The following is a 14,546-nucleotide window of genomic DNA, read 5'->3' as shown; positions in this document are numbered from 1 at the left end:
TTGTTTTCTCTTTCACAACTCTGCAAATAAATATGATTGAATGACTCCTTTAGGTACTCAGTAGACACTGGGGAATTCATGGAGATCCTTAATATCCGTCAGAGCAACTTGCTGACACGGAGATTCCCTGGGCAGATGAGGTGATGGGGCCTTCCTTACAGACTCTGTCCTTGCAAATCGACTCCCCAAGCACCACTAGTGTGTGGATGATGAAGAGTCAGGTCTGCCTTGTAGTGCGATGTTACCGGATGACATTCCTTCTAGAAACTGTAGTTGGATTACCATTGGATTTTACAGGTGCAGTATTGGGTTCTCAGACAAGCCGTGTTTAGGATGCACATCTGTTGGATTCTGGGCATCTGGGGTTTTTTAGGTTCTTTTCCAGCAATTCTTCCAGTCTGAAAGTCATGTGTGCTTTATGCACCAGCCACATCATGGGAGTTCAACCTTCATTCCAACAGGGAAATGCTACCCCGTGGGGTTAAGGCTGACTTCTGGCAGAAGTTAACCAGCAGGGAGCAACCCTTCTGTTTCTGACATTTCACTTCATTTTTTGTTGCTGTTGTTCTGGCATCAGATGGAGAACGTTATCACTGATTTATTTCATAGACCAGGTCTACTGTAGTCAGATTAAGTAAGTGCAGTGGGTGTCACTTTGTTTCCTCCTCTCCTGTATTTTTCCACTCAGAAAGTGGTAATGGTGCTACTGCAGAGAAGCCTGGATTTACCCACAAGCCAATCTGCAGCGCTTTTGGCTCCGTTGCTCTCCCTAAGCTGAACGTCATGAGGGACTCAGCTGGGACAATAAGGAAATCAAGCTGATTCTTCTGAGCTCGAGATTTTTCCTTCCATCCTGTCTAGTTTGAGAAAGAACGTGAATGTCTGTTTGAGAAGATAGGAGAAATTCGGTTTCCTTTCTGCATATGGTGTTTAAGTCAAAGAGCAACCAAAGCTGTTTGGAAAAAGGAAGCCGGCAAGCTGGCCCTGATGGGTTCTCAGTAGATAAAGTCAATTGTAGAGACATTCGGTGATGGGAAAACCTACTCTCACTCGGGCCTTTAGATCTAAATATAATAGGCTTATAAAATGGTAGTCAGTGACATATTTCCCTCAGTAATGCTTATTAAGTGTCTATGGAGTGCAGTGCATGCCACTAAGTTCTTGGGAGGTGGAGATGGAAGACAAGATCCCTGACCTAAAACAGCGTACAATCTAATAGTGGTATAGATGCAGATAATTTACAAAAAGAAGGAAATTGTGCTTAAATAGCACAATAGTAAATTAATGTCTACAAAAAATACATGTGGCAGTGCTGAGATGATAGTTGGGACGATGTGACCTGGGGGAGAAAAAAAAATTAATCTGGGAAAGCCTCCTGGAGGAGAACAGATCTTAGAAGGACTCTAAGGGTGGGGAGAGCTGAGGGTGAGACCTGGTGGATTTGAAAAGTGGGGAATTCTAGCAGGAGGAAGTGTATGAGTCAGATGGAGTGGGAGAATTGAGAATGAGGCACAGGGAAAGGATCTTGGGGTTAGCAGAAAATGTAAAATGAGATGTGGTTGGAGAAGATTGAATAAGAAAGAGAAGGACTTTAAGGCTATGTTCGGGAGTTTCTGCTTGATAAGGAGAGGAGTGGGTAACTCTGGGGGTTTTTTGAGGAATGGAGATGAGAGCGGAACTACAATTTAGGAAAGTATTCTGGGCAGCAGAGTACCTGGAACTCTCCTTTCCTATCCAACCAACTGGTTCTCCTCATCTTCAAAGCATCACTAAAATCATATAGTAATAATAATGATGATGGTATTTGTTAAGCACTTACTATGTGCCTAGCACAGTTCTAAGCACTTGGGTAGATACAAGGTAATCAGGTTGTCCCATATGGGGCTCACAGTCTTCATCCCTATTTTACGGATGAGGTTAGCTGAGGCACAGAGAAGTTAAGTGACTCATCCAAAGTCACACAGCTGACAAGTGGCAGAGCCAGGATTAGAATCCATGACTTCTAACTCCCAATCCCGTGCTCTTTCCACTAAGCCACACTGCTTATCATATCCCCTCCGGAAGGCCTTCCCTGACTAACCTCTCATCTTCCCACCTTATCCTCCCTCCCTTCAGCACCGCCTATGCACTTGGAACTGTACTTTCGGAGCACTCTGATACCCGGTCCATCCCCACAGCACTTCTGCACATATCCTTATAGTGTGTTGCATCACCTACCTGTGGTTTATTTTAATGTCTGTTCTCCCCCACTGTACTGTAAGCTCCTTGAGAACAGGGATCACGCCTACCAACTCTGTTGTATTGTACTCTCCCAAGCACTTAGTACAGTGCTCTGATCCTAATAAGCGTTCAGTAAACACCATTGACTGAAGTTTGGACTGGAAAGGGGTGAGGCTGGAGGCAGGGGCTAATATAGTAGCCTCATTAGGATAGGACAAGTGCCTGGACCAGGGTGATGGCCTTTGTATTGAAAAGAAGGGTTGGACTTGAGAAATACCATACAGGAAAAACTGCCAGGATTTAGAGACAGACCAAGTGGGAGTTTTAAAAGAATGGGGAATCGCAGGTAGTGTCAAGATTGTAGGCTTTGGAGACTGAGTATGCTGGTGTCAACTGTATGGGAAAGTTGGGTGGAGGGAGAGGATTTGAAGTTCAGTTTTAGTTATATTGAGTTAAAGCCCGTTGTTGGGTAGGGACCGTCTCCCTAGGTAGCCAATTTGTACTTCCCGAGCGCTTAGTACAGTGCTCTGCACACAGTAAGCACTCAATAAATACGATCCCCCTCGTCCCCCTCTCCATCCCCCCATCTTACCTCCTTCCCTTCCCCACAGCACCTATATGTATATGTATATATGCTTGTACATATTTATTACTCTGTTTATTTTACTTTTATATATCTATTCTATTTATTTTATTTTGTTAATATGTTTGGTTTTGTTCTCTGCCTCCCCCTTCTAGATTGTGAGCCCACTGTTGGGTAAGGACTGTCTCTATATGTTGCCAACTTGTACTTCCCAAGCACTTAGTACAGTGCTCTGCACACAGTAAGTGCTCAATAAATACGATTGATTGATTAAAGGTTTTAAGTATAACTCAACTGCACCTTTACAAAAGAGTCCCAAATTCCATACTATAAAGCAAAGGGTTGCTGTTTCATTTAGCAGTAGATGCATTCTTTGACGCTTTAAGTCCCATATATAGGTTGGCAATCAAAGCCGATCCACCTTGAACTGAATACTCGGGCAGATCCTTCTGAAACTCTATCTGTACAGGAGAACACTGAGAGATTTAAATTGTGTACACATTTTCAGCCTCCCTAAAAATATTCTTTAGAGATGTTGCTAATTCTTGGACACATTATTTTTGGACTGGGAAACCAGAATTTGAGTTGGTATGCATCAACCAATGGTGTTTATTGAGTGCTTACTTATTGAATGGTAACTAAGTGCTTAGGAGAGTACAGTAGAGTTGGTTGACATGGTCTCTGCCCGCTAGGAACTTACAGTAGCCTCTTGAAAATTAAATTCAGTTAGGTAAATAGAGTCTTCTACTTTCCAACTCACTGACAGAGGACGGGACTACTTAAAAAGTCCCCTCTCAAGTAAAGATAGGGAGAGACTCCGAAAAAGAGAAGCAGTGCCTGGGAGTCGGAAGGACCTAGGTTTTAATCCCAGCTCTGCCACTTGTCTGCTGTGTGACCTTGGGCAAATCACTTAGCTTCCTTGTGCCTCAGTAGCCTCATCTGTAAAATGGAGATGAAAACTTTGAGCCCCATGTGGCACGTGGACTGTGTCCAACCCATTTAGTTTGTATCTACCCCAATGCTTAGTACAGTGCCCGGCATACAGTAAGGGCTTAACAAACAGACAAAAAAAGGAGACGGCCCAGAGCGATACCTGACAATTAGCCATTCTTTTCTTTAATTAGTTTGGAATGAACGAATTACATTCCCTTCAGAGGGCAATGGTAAAAGAACCACGGGATTTGGCAACAATAATTTGGGTAAAGTTGGTTCTGTAAAGCAGGGGTTGTATTCCTTAAGAACTCTGTATTTCAGAAAACTCAGAGAGTAGCATTCATACTGTCTGATATCACGTGCGTGAACAAAATAGTTTCTTCTAGGACCGTATCATGTTTACCCAAACAGATGTGTCTTGGAAGAATTTTCACCAATTCTACAATAAAAATTGTGGTATTTTTATGTGTCCCAAATACTTTGCCAAGCACTGGAGTAGGAACAGTAAGATCGGATACAGCCCCGTCCCTCGTGGGGCTGCGTTCGGTCCTAAATGCTTAATGAAAATGTGTTGTGGAGGACCTTTAATGGTGATTTCCATTTGATGTGGGACCGAGAATGAATTTGTTTTCAAATGTAAAGATGGCTGCTGCAAATGAAGCATTCTCCTATTTTCGTCTCACAGCCAACCCTAACCATAATTGCCTGTAGCCACAAAAACTGACTTTCAAATTGGTCAAGATTTACGAATGGTCATAAAAGTCTTTCCTTTTTCTTTGTTTCTCCAATATCCTCCCCTTCTCTAGCACTTTATTCCAGTTCCCCGGGTCTCTGATGGAGCAGCTAGGAGGGGAATCCTGCGAAAATCAGGGAGCTCCAACCGTTCCATGGAAAGCACAGTCGTCTCCATCCTTTGGCATCCAGCCCCCCCAGGCCTGGCAAACGGAAGATCCTGAGCTGGAGTCACAGGTCAACCTGTAAGTAAGTAGATGAAATATCCTCTTGGTTGAATCCTTGATCATGAGTAATGTTTACAGGAGGATGGTTTACCAAGTAGTTTTGTCCATGGTCTAGGAGGTGTTCTTATGAATTCACAAGAAGTCTGTATAGTATACATATGTAATGTAATGTTCGTATATATGTGTATTGTTCCTGTAAGGATCCTCTGGCCACTACAAGAGACAAATTCTGGTCTGGAAGACCACTGATCTCACCCAGTAGTGAGGGGGTGGGGAGAGAGAGGGGTGGGGGGTGTGTGTGTGTGTGCCAATGGGACGAGGGAAACAGCATTTTCCAGTTCAATAAGTGATCAGATGTTCCAAAACAGTAACAAAATTCATGAGCTCCACCTGAAAATCCCGCAGAAACCCATTAGGGTCTTGCTTTTAGCAAACCAAGGTGTGGGAGAGAACCCCATGGGCCGAAAGCCACAGTAGTGATGGCAACAGGCAGGTAGGAGACTGTGTGGCCTCCTCTTGGGTAGCGGAAACAATGACTGTGAATGCATCGGCTCACAACTGCGGTCTTGCCTGGTGGGAGCTTTGACCTGCGTGATTCTAGCTGGCCCCAAAATTTCAATTCCAACCCAGCCTTAGAGCAGGTCAGTTCAGTCAAAGTGGCTGCCAGGGCCACTACTGCTTCTGCTTGAGTGGCACAGCCCCAGCATACCCCTCGCCCTGCCAGCCATAGCAACTGTCACCGTCATGGTTGGCCCACCACAGGGTGGGTCTGTTCAGCTGGGCTGCTTTATCTGCTCCTGGAAGGCTTCCCTGACTAATCTCTCATCTCCCCAACCTACTCTCCCTCCCTTCCACATGGCTGATTCACTTGGCTTTGGAGTCAGAGGTCATGGGTTCAAATCCTGCTCAAATCTTGTTAGCTGTGTGACTTTGGGCAAGTCACTTAACTTCTCTGGGCCTCAGTTCCCTCATCTGTAAAATGGGAATTAAGACTATGAGCTCCTCATGGGACAACCTGATCCCCTTGTAACCTCCCCAGCGCTTAGAACAATGCTTTGCACATAGTAAGCGCTTAATAAATGCCATCATTATTAGAGAAGCAGCGTGGCTCAGTGGAAAGAGCACGGGCTTGGGAGTCAGAGGTCAGGGGTTCAAATCCCGGCTCTGCCACTTGTCAGCTGTGTGACTTTGGGCAAGACACTTAACTTCTCTGGGCCTCAGTTACCTCATCTGGAAAATGGGGATTAAGACTGTGAGCCCTACGTGGTACAACCTGATCACCTTGTATCCCCCAGTGCTTAGAACAGTGCTTTACACATAGTAAGTGCCTAATAAATGCCATTATTATTATTATTATTGTTACTATTATTATTATTACCCTCTAAGCACTTTGGTACTAACTCCTCCACTACTACTAGTAGTACCACTAGTAGTCACTACTGCTACTATTACTAATAATAATAATGGTATTTGTCTTCTAGACTGTGAGCCCACTGTTGGGTAGGGACCGTCTCTATATGTTGCCAACTTGTACTTCCCAAGCGCTTAGTACAGTGCTCTGCACACAGTAAGTGCTCAATAAATATGATCAATTGATTAAGTGTTTACTATGGGGCAGGCACTGTACTAAGGGCTGGGGTGGACACAAGCAAATCGGGTTGGACACAGTCTGTTGTCCTATGTAGGGCTCACAGTCTCAATCCCCATTGTATAGAAGAGGTAATTGAGGCCCAGAGACGTGAAGCGCCTTGCCCTAGGTGATACAGCAGACAAGTGGCAGAGCCGGGATTAGAACCCATGACCTTCTGACCTTCTCCAGGCCTGTGCTCCATCCACTAGGTCCTGCTGTTTTTTTCCACGGTCCCCCTCCAAAGGTGCCAGCAATGTGGTCTGGAGCCTGAGCTGGAGGGTGGGGGACTGCTGCCCAGGAAAGGCCAAGGGCCAAGGCCCGACCAGAGCCGGGCGACGGGCAGAGGTAAGCGCCTAGTCCAGTGATCTGCACACAGTAAGTGCTCAATAAATAATAATCAATAATGATGGCATTTGTTAATAATAATAACAAATCTTCCTCCCTTCAAAGCCCTACTGAGAGCTCACCTCCTCCAGGAGGCCTTCCCAGACTGAGCCCCGTCCTTCCTCTCCCCTTCCCCATCCCCCCGCCTTACCTCCTTCCCCTCCCCACAGCACCTGTATATATGTATATACGTTTGTACGTATTTATTACTCTATTTGTACATATTTATTCTATTTATTTTATTTTGTTAATATGTTTTGTTTTGTTGTCTGTCTCCCCCTTCTAGACTGTGAGCCCACTGTTGGGTAGGGACCGTCTCTATATGTTGCCAACTTGCACTTCCCAAGCGCTTAGTACAGTACTGTGCACACAGTAAGTGCTCAATAAATATGATTGAATGAATGAATGAATAATGATAATAATAATGGTATGTATTGAACAATTACTATGTGCAAAGCACTGTTCTGAGCACTGGGGAGGTTACAAGGTGATCAGGTTGTCCCACGGGAGCTTCACAGTCTTAATCCCCATTTTACAGATGAGGGAACTAAGGTCCAGAGAAGTTAAGTGACTTGCCCAAAGTCGTACAGCTGACAATTGGTGGAACTGGGATTTAAACCCATGACCTCTGACTGCAAAGCCCGTGCTCTTTCCACTGAGCAACACCGCTTCTCTAATAATGATGGCATTTATTAAGCGCTTACTATGTGCAAAGCACTGTTCTAAGCACTGGGGAGGTTACAAGGTGATCAAGTTGTCCCATGAGGAGCTCACAGTCTTAATCCCCATTTTACAGATGAGGGAACTGAGGCCCAGAGAAGTTGACTTGCCCAAAGTCACACAACTGACAAGAATTGAGCGGGATTTGAACCCATGACCTCCGACCCCAAATCCCGTGCTTTTTCCACTGAGCCACGTGTTAAACGCTTACTATGTGTGAAGCACTGTTCTAACCGCTGGGGGGATACAAGGTGATCAGGTGGTCCCAAGTGGGGCTCACAGTCTTAATCCCCATTTTACAGATGAAGTCACTGAGGCCCAGAGAAGAAGCAGCTATAGAAGCAGTGTGGCTCAGTGGAAAGAGCCCGGGCTTGGGAGTCAGAGGTTGTGGTTCTAATCCTGACTCTGCTACTTGTCAGCTGTGTGACTTTGGGCAAGTCACTTCACTTCTCTGTGCCTCAGTTCCCTCATCTGTAAAATGGAGATGAAGACTGTGAGCCCCACATGGGACAACCTGATCACCCTGTATCCTCCCCAGCTCTTAGAACAGTGCTTTGCACATTCAAACCCATGATATGGGTTCGATTACCGGCTCTGCCACTTGTCAGCTGTGTGACCTTGGGCAAGCCAGTTAACTTCTCTGTGCCTCAGTTACCTCATCTGTAAAATGGGGATTAAGACTGTGAGCCCCACATGACAACCAGATCACCTTGTGTCCCCCAAGTGCTTAGAACAGCACCTTCCTTCTCTCCTTCTCCAGCCCAGCCCGCACCCTCCGCTCCTCTGCCGCTAACCTCCTCACCGGGCCTCGTTCTCGCCTGTCCCGCCGTCGACTCTCGGCCCACGTTCTTCCCCTGGCCTGGAATGCCCTCCCTCCACACATCGCCAAGCTAGCTCTCTTCCTCCCTTCAAGGCCCTACTGAGAGCTTACCTCCTCCAGGAGGCCTTCCCAAACTGAGCCCCCTCTTTCCTCTCCCCCTCTCCATCCCCCCACCCTACCTCCTTCCCCTCCCCACAGCACCTGTATATATGTTTGTATGTTTGTACAGATTTATTACTCTATTTTATTTGTACATATTTATTCTATTTATTTTATTTTGTTAATATGTTCTGTTTTGTTGTCCGTCTCCCCATTCTAGACTGTGAACCCGCTGTTGGGTAGGGACCGTCCCTGTATGTTGCCAACTTGTACTTCCCAAGCGCTTAGTACAGTGCTCTGCACACAGTAAGTGCTCAGTAAATACGATCGAATGAATGAATGAATGAGTAGTGCTTTGCACACAGTAGTCCTCAATAAATACGACTGAATGAATGAATGCACATAGTAAGCGCTTAACAAATACCATCATCATTATTATGTCATGCACTGTTCTAAGCGCTGGGGTAGATACAAGGTAACCAGGTTGTCCCTCATGGGGCTCACAGTCTTAAACTGTAAGCTGAGAAGCAGCGTGGCTCAGTGGGAAGAGAATGGGCTTCGGAACCAGAGGTCATGGGTTCGAATCCCGACTCTGCCATGTCTGCTGTGTGATCTTGGGCAAGTCACTTAACTTCTCTGAGCCTCAGTTACCTCATCCGTAAAATGGGGATTGACTGTGAGCCCCACGTGGGACAACCTGATCGCCTTGTATTCCCCAGCGCTTAGAACAGTGCTTTGCACATAGTAAGTGCTTAACAAATGCCATTATTATTAAGTGAAGTGACTTGCCCAAAGTCACCCAGCTGAGGAGTGTCGGAGTCAGGATTCAAACCGGTGCCCTCTGATTCCCAAGCCCGGGCTCTTTCCCCTGATTCCCCTTCAATCCGGGTGAATGAGAAACAGCGTGGCTCAGTGGAAAGAGGCCGGGCTTTGGAGTCGGAGATCATGGGTTCAAATCCCGGCTCTGCCAATTGTCAGCTGTGTGACTTTGGGCAAGTCACTAAACTTCTCTGTGCCTCAGTTCCCTCATCTGTAAAATGGGGATTAAGACTGTGAGCCCCCCGTGGGACAACCTGATCACCTTGTAACCTCCCTAGGGCTTAGAACAGTGCTTTGCACGTAGTAAGCGCTTAACAACTGCCATTTATTATTATTATTATTATAGTAAGCGCTTAACAAATGCCATTATTATCATTATTATTATTATTATTAAGTGAAGTGACTTGCCCCAAGTCACCCAGCTGAGGAGTGTCAGTCAGGATTCGAACCGGCGTCCTCTGACTCCCAAGCCTGGGCTCTATCCCCTGAGCCCCGCTGCTTCTCCTTCAATCCGGGTGAATGAGACACAGCGTGGCTCAGTGGAAAGAGCCCGGGCTTTGGAGTCGGAGATCATGGGTTCAAATTCCGGCTCCACCACCTGTCAGCTGTGTGACTTTGGGCAAATCACTTCTCTGGGCCTCAGTTCCCTCATCTGTAAAATGGGGATGAAGACTGTGAGCCCCCCGTGGGACAACCTAATCACCTTGTAACCTCCCCAGCGCTTAGAACAGTGCTTTGCACATAGTAAGCGCTTAATAACTGCTACCATTATTATTATAGTAAGCACTTAACAAATGCCATTATTATTATTATTATTTTTAAGTGAAGTGAATTGTTCCAAGTCACCCAGCTGAGGAGTGTCGGAGTCAGGATTCGAACCGGCGTCCTCTGATTCCCAAGCCCGGGCTCTATCCCCTGAGCCCCGCTGCTTCTCCTTCAATCCGGGTGAATGAGACACAGCGTGGCTCAGTGGAAAGAGCCCGGGCTTTGGAGTCAATCAGTCAATCAATCAATCATATTTATTGAGTGCTTACTGTGTGCAGAGCACTGTACTAAGTGCTTGGGAAGTACAAGTCGGCAGCACATAGAGACAGTCCCTACCCAATAGCGGGCTCACAGTCTAGAAGGGGCAGACAGAGAACCAAACATACTAACAAAATAAAATAAATAGAATAGCTATGTACAAGTAAGATAGAGTAATAAATATGTACAAACATATATACAGGAGATCATGGGTTCAAATCCTGGCTCCGCCAACTGTCAGCTGTGTGACTTTGAGCAAGTAGTGACTTCTCTGGGCCTCAGTTCCCTCATCTGTACAGTGGGGACTGTGAGCCCCCCGTGGGACAACCTGATCACCTTGTAACCTCCCCAGCGCTTAGAACAGTGCTTTGCACATAGTAAGCGCTTAAATGCCATTATTATTATTATTATTATTGTAAGCGCTTAACAAATGCCTTTATTATTATTATTATTATTGTAAGCGCTTAACAAATGCTATTATTATTATTATTATTATCATTATTATCATTATTATTATTATTATTATTATTATTATTGTGAAGTGACTTGCCCCAAGTCAGGTAGCTGAGGAGTGTCGGAGTGCGGATTCGAACCGGGGTCCTCACTTTGAATCCGGGTGAATGAATGAATGAATGACTGAATGAGGGCGGGGCGCGGCTCGGGCCGACCAATGGGCGGCCGCCGGGGCGGGGGCGTGTCCCCGCCCAAGGGCGCTGATTGGTGGGCGGCGGGAGGGGCGGGGCCGGCCCGGCCTCCTCCGGCCTGCTGAGCCTCAGCCAACGGGACCGACTGTCTCCGTCTGTTCAGAATGATCAGAATGCTCTGTATCTATGTTTGTCCATATTTATTACTCTATTTATTTTACTTGTACATATCTATTCTATTCATTTTATTTTGTTAGTATGTTTGGTTTTGTCTCCCCCTTTTAGACTGTGAGCCCACTGTTGGGTAGGGACTGTTTCTGTATGTTGCCGATTTGTACTTCCCAAGCGCTTAGTCCAGTGCTCTGCACACAGTAAGCGCTCAAATACGATTGATGATGATGATGATCATCGTGCCATTGATGAAGCGCCTACTGTGTGCCAGGCACCGCTCTAAGCGCTGGGGAGGTGACGAGGTGACCTGTGAGCCCCACTTGGGACAACCTGATCACCTTGCATTCCCCCAGCGCTTAGAACAGTGTATACATGTGTATATATGTATATGTGTGTATATGTGTATGTGTGTGTATGTGTATATGTATGTGTGTATGTGTATATGTATGTGTGTGTGTGTATGTATATGTGTACGTGTGTGTGTATGTATATGTGTACGTGTGTGTATGTGTATGTGTATATATGTATGTGTGTGTATGTGTATATGTATATATGTATGTGTGTGTGTATATGTATATATGTATGTGTGTATGTGTATATGTATATATGTGTGTGTGTATGTGTATATGTATATATGTGTGTGTATGTGTATATGTATGTATGTGTGTATGTGTATATGTATATATGTATGTGTGTATATGTATATATGTATGTGTGTGCATGTGTATATGTATATTTGTGTGTGTGTGTATATGTATATATGTATGTGTATATGTACATGTGTATGCATGTGTATATGTATATATGTATGTGTGTATACGTATATATGTAGGTGTGTGTGTATATGTATGTATGTATGTGTGTATATGTGTATGTATGTATGTATGTATGTGTATATGTATATATGTGTATATATGTGTATGTGTGTATGTGTATATATGTGTGTGTTTATGTATATATACATATATGTATATGTGTGTATGTATATGTGTATGTGTATGTGTATATGTATGTGTGTGTATATATATGTATATATGTGTATGCATGTATATCATCATCATCATCATCAATCGTATTTATTGAGAGCTTACTGTGTGCAGAGCACTGTACTAAGTGCTTGGGAAGTACAAGTTGGGAAGTACAAGTTGGTATATATGTGTATACGTATAATAAATACGATTTAATGAATGAATGAATGAATGACAAGTCGGCAACATAATAATAATAATAATAATAATGGCATTTGTTAAGCGCTTACCGTGTGCAAAGCACCGTTCCAAGCACCGGGTGGGGGGATACAAGGTATGTGTTGCCGACTTGTACTTCCAAACGCTTAGTACAGGGCTCTTGCACACAGTAAGCGCTCGATAAATACGACTGAATGAATCAGGTTGTCCCGTGGGGGGCTCACAGGCTTTCATCCCCATTTGACAGAGGAGGCCACTGAGGCCCAGAGGAGTTCATTCACTCATTCCGTCGTATTGATTGAGCGCTGACTGTGTGCGCAGCGCTGGACTAAGCGCTTGGGAAGGACAAGTCGGCAACATAATAATAATAATAATGATGGCCTTTGTTAAGTGCTTACTATGTGCAAAGCACCATTCTAAGCGCCGGGGTAGGGATACAAGGTGATCAGGTTGTCCTACGGGGGCTCACAGGCTTCATCCCCATTTGACAGAGGAGGTCACTGAGGCCCAGAGAAGTTCATTCACTCATTCCGTCGTATTGATTGAGTGCTGACTGTGTGCGCAGCGCTGGACTAAGCGCTTGGAAAGGACAAGTCGGCAACATAATAATAATAATCATAATAATGGCATTTGTTAAGCACCTACTATGTGCAAATCACTGTTCTAAGCACTGGGGGAGGGATACAAGGTGATCAGGTTGTCCCATGTGGGGCTCACAGTCTTCATCCCCATTTTGCAGATGAGGTCACTGAGGCCCAGAGAAGCGAAACGGCTTGCCCAAGGTGACAGAGCAGACAAGTGGCAGAGGCGGAATTAGAACCCGTGACCTTCTGACTCCCAAACCCAGGCTCTTGCCACTAGTGACGAGGGGTGGTCGTGCCGGGGCAGGGCCGAGCCTGGAGGGAGGCATGAAATCCAGGAGGAGCCCTGGACCGAGGCCAGGCCAAGTCTCTGACCACATTTCCTCCACCTGCAAAATCGGTCTGATGATAAGAGCGGTGATCTTCCTCCCTTCAAGGCCCTACTGAGAGCTCGCCTCCTCCAGGAGGCCTTCCCAGACTGAGCCCCTTCCTTCCTCTCCCACTCGTCCCCCTCTCCATCCCCCGCATCTTACCTCCTTCCCTTCCCCACAGCACATGTATATATGTATATATGTTTGTACATATTTATTACTCTATTTTACTTGTACATATCTATTCTATTTTATTTTGTTAGTATGTTTGGTTTTGTTCTCTGTCTCCCCCTTTTAGACTGTGAGCCCACTGTTGGGTAGGGACTGTCTCTATATGTTGCCAATTTGTACTTCCCAAGCGCTTAGTACAGTGCTCTGCACATAGTAAGCGCTCAATAAATATGATTGATGATGATGATGTAGCCTGTTAGTTGTTTCTATTGAGCCTTCCCAGGGGCCGTAGCCCTGGGTAGACACTTTAAGTAGATTTTAAAGGAGAAAACTGTGACATGCGTCCGTCATTCATCTTGGTGGTAGCTGGGAGCTAAGCCAGATCACCTGTCACCTGTCCCTTTCAACCTCTCCTAGTCCATGACAGGATGATGCCACCATTTCACTTAGGGAACATTAAGCCTTCAGGTGTCTGTGGACAGGACTGTCGGTAAAGGAGGGGAGCCTGGAAGTTAAGTTTTTTCTGTCATCATCGTGGCACACCGGCTCTGTTTTCTCTCCCACTTCCGCCCCGATCAATTCGCAGGAAAGGTGGTTGGATCACCAGGCGCCTTCTTTTGTGGCCTATGGCTGTGATCTCCATGGGTCTGTTCTGTAATTTTCCGACAGGCTTTAACTTCTTCAAAAGCGAGGCGTTAAATGCATTTTTGGTATTGCCATTTGCCATTTTATCATTCTTCCTAAATGGTTTCTGGGTTTCTTAACAGCTAATTTCCCCATGCACAATAATAATAATAATAATAATGATTGCATTTGTTAAGCTCTTACTATGTGCAAAGCACTGTTCTAAGCGCTGGGGGGATACAAGGTGATCAAGTCGTCCCACAGGGGGCTCACAGTCTTAATCCCCATTTTACCGATGAGGTAACTAAGGCTCAGAGAAGTTAAGTGACTTGCCCAAGGTCACACAGCAGACATGTGGCAGAGTGGGATTCGAACCCATGACCTCTGCCTCCAAAGCCCGTGCTTTTTCCACTGAGCCACACAAGGGAGTCCTTTATTCCCAAAGAATTTCTACTCCCTGTGATTTGTTATAGAGTCAGGAATACCAGCTTTCTAGAAAAAATAGGAGTAGGGGAACAGGAAAGATTAAAAAAGGGATGCATTATAGCTTCTAGACTCATTAAAAATAGTAAATTATAAAGTGATAATGTCTCATAGAGTTAGTCTC

At 45.3% G+C, this 14,546-nt stretch overlaps 1 protein-coding gene across 2 annotated transcripts in view; it reads left to right on the top strand.

The window, feature by feature from the left end:
- Positions 1 to 14,546, top strand: part of GARNL3 (GTPase activating Rap/RanGAP domain like 3) — a 175,006-nt gene that overhangs the window by 29,637 nt on the left and 130,823 nt on the right. For both annotated transcript variants that reach the window (XM_038745516.1, XM_038745515.1), the window contains exon 2: positions 4,543 to 4,713. In XM_038745516.1, the coding sequence (XP_038601444.1) occupies positions 4,571 to 4,713 (143 nt within the window). In that variant the 5' untranslated portion in view covers positions 4,543 to 4,570. The remainder of the gene's footprint in view (positions 1 to 4,542; positions 4,714 to 14,546) is intronic.

Source organism: Tachyglossus aculeatus, chromosome 4, assembly GCF_015852505.1.
Source record: "Tachyglossus aculeatus isolate mTacAcu1 chromosome 4, mTacAcu1.pri, whole genome shotgun sequence".
Taxonomy (NCBI): domain Eukaryota; kingdom Metazoa; phylum Chordata; class Mammalia; order Monotremata; family Tachyglossidae; genus Tachyglossus; species Tachyglossus aculeatus.
The sequence above is the reverse complement of the archived record's forward strand: the minus strand, read 5'-3'. Positions and strand labels throughout refer to the sequence as shown.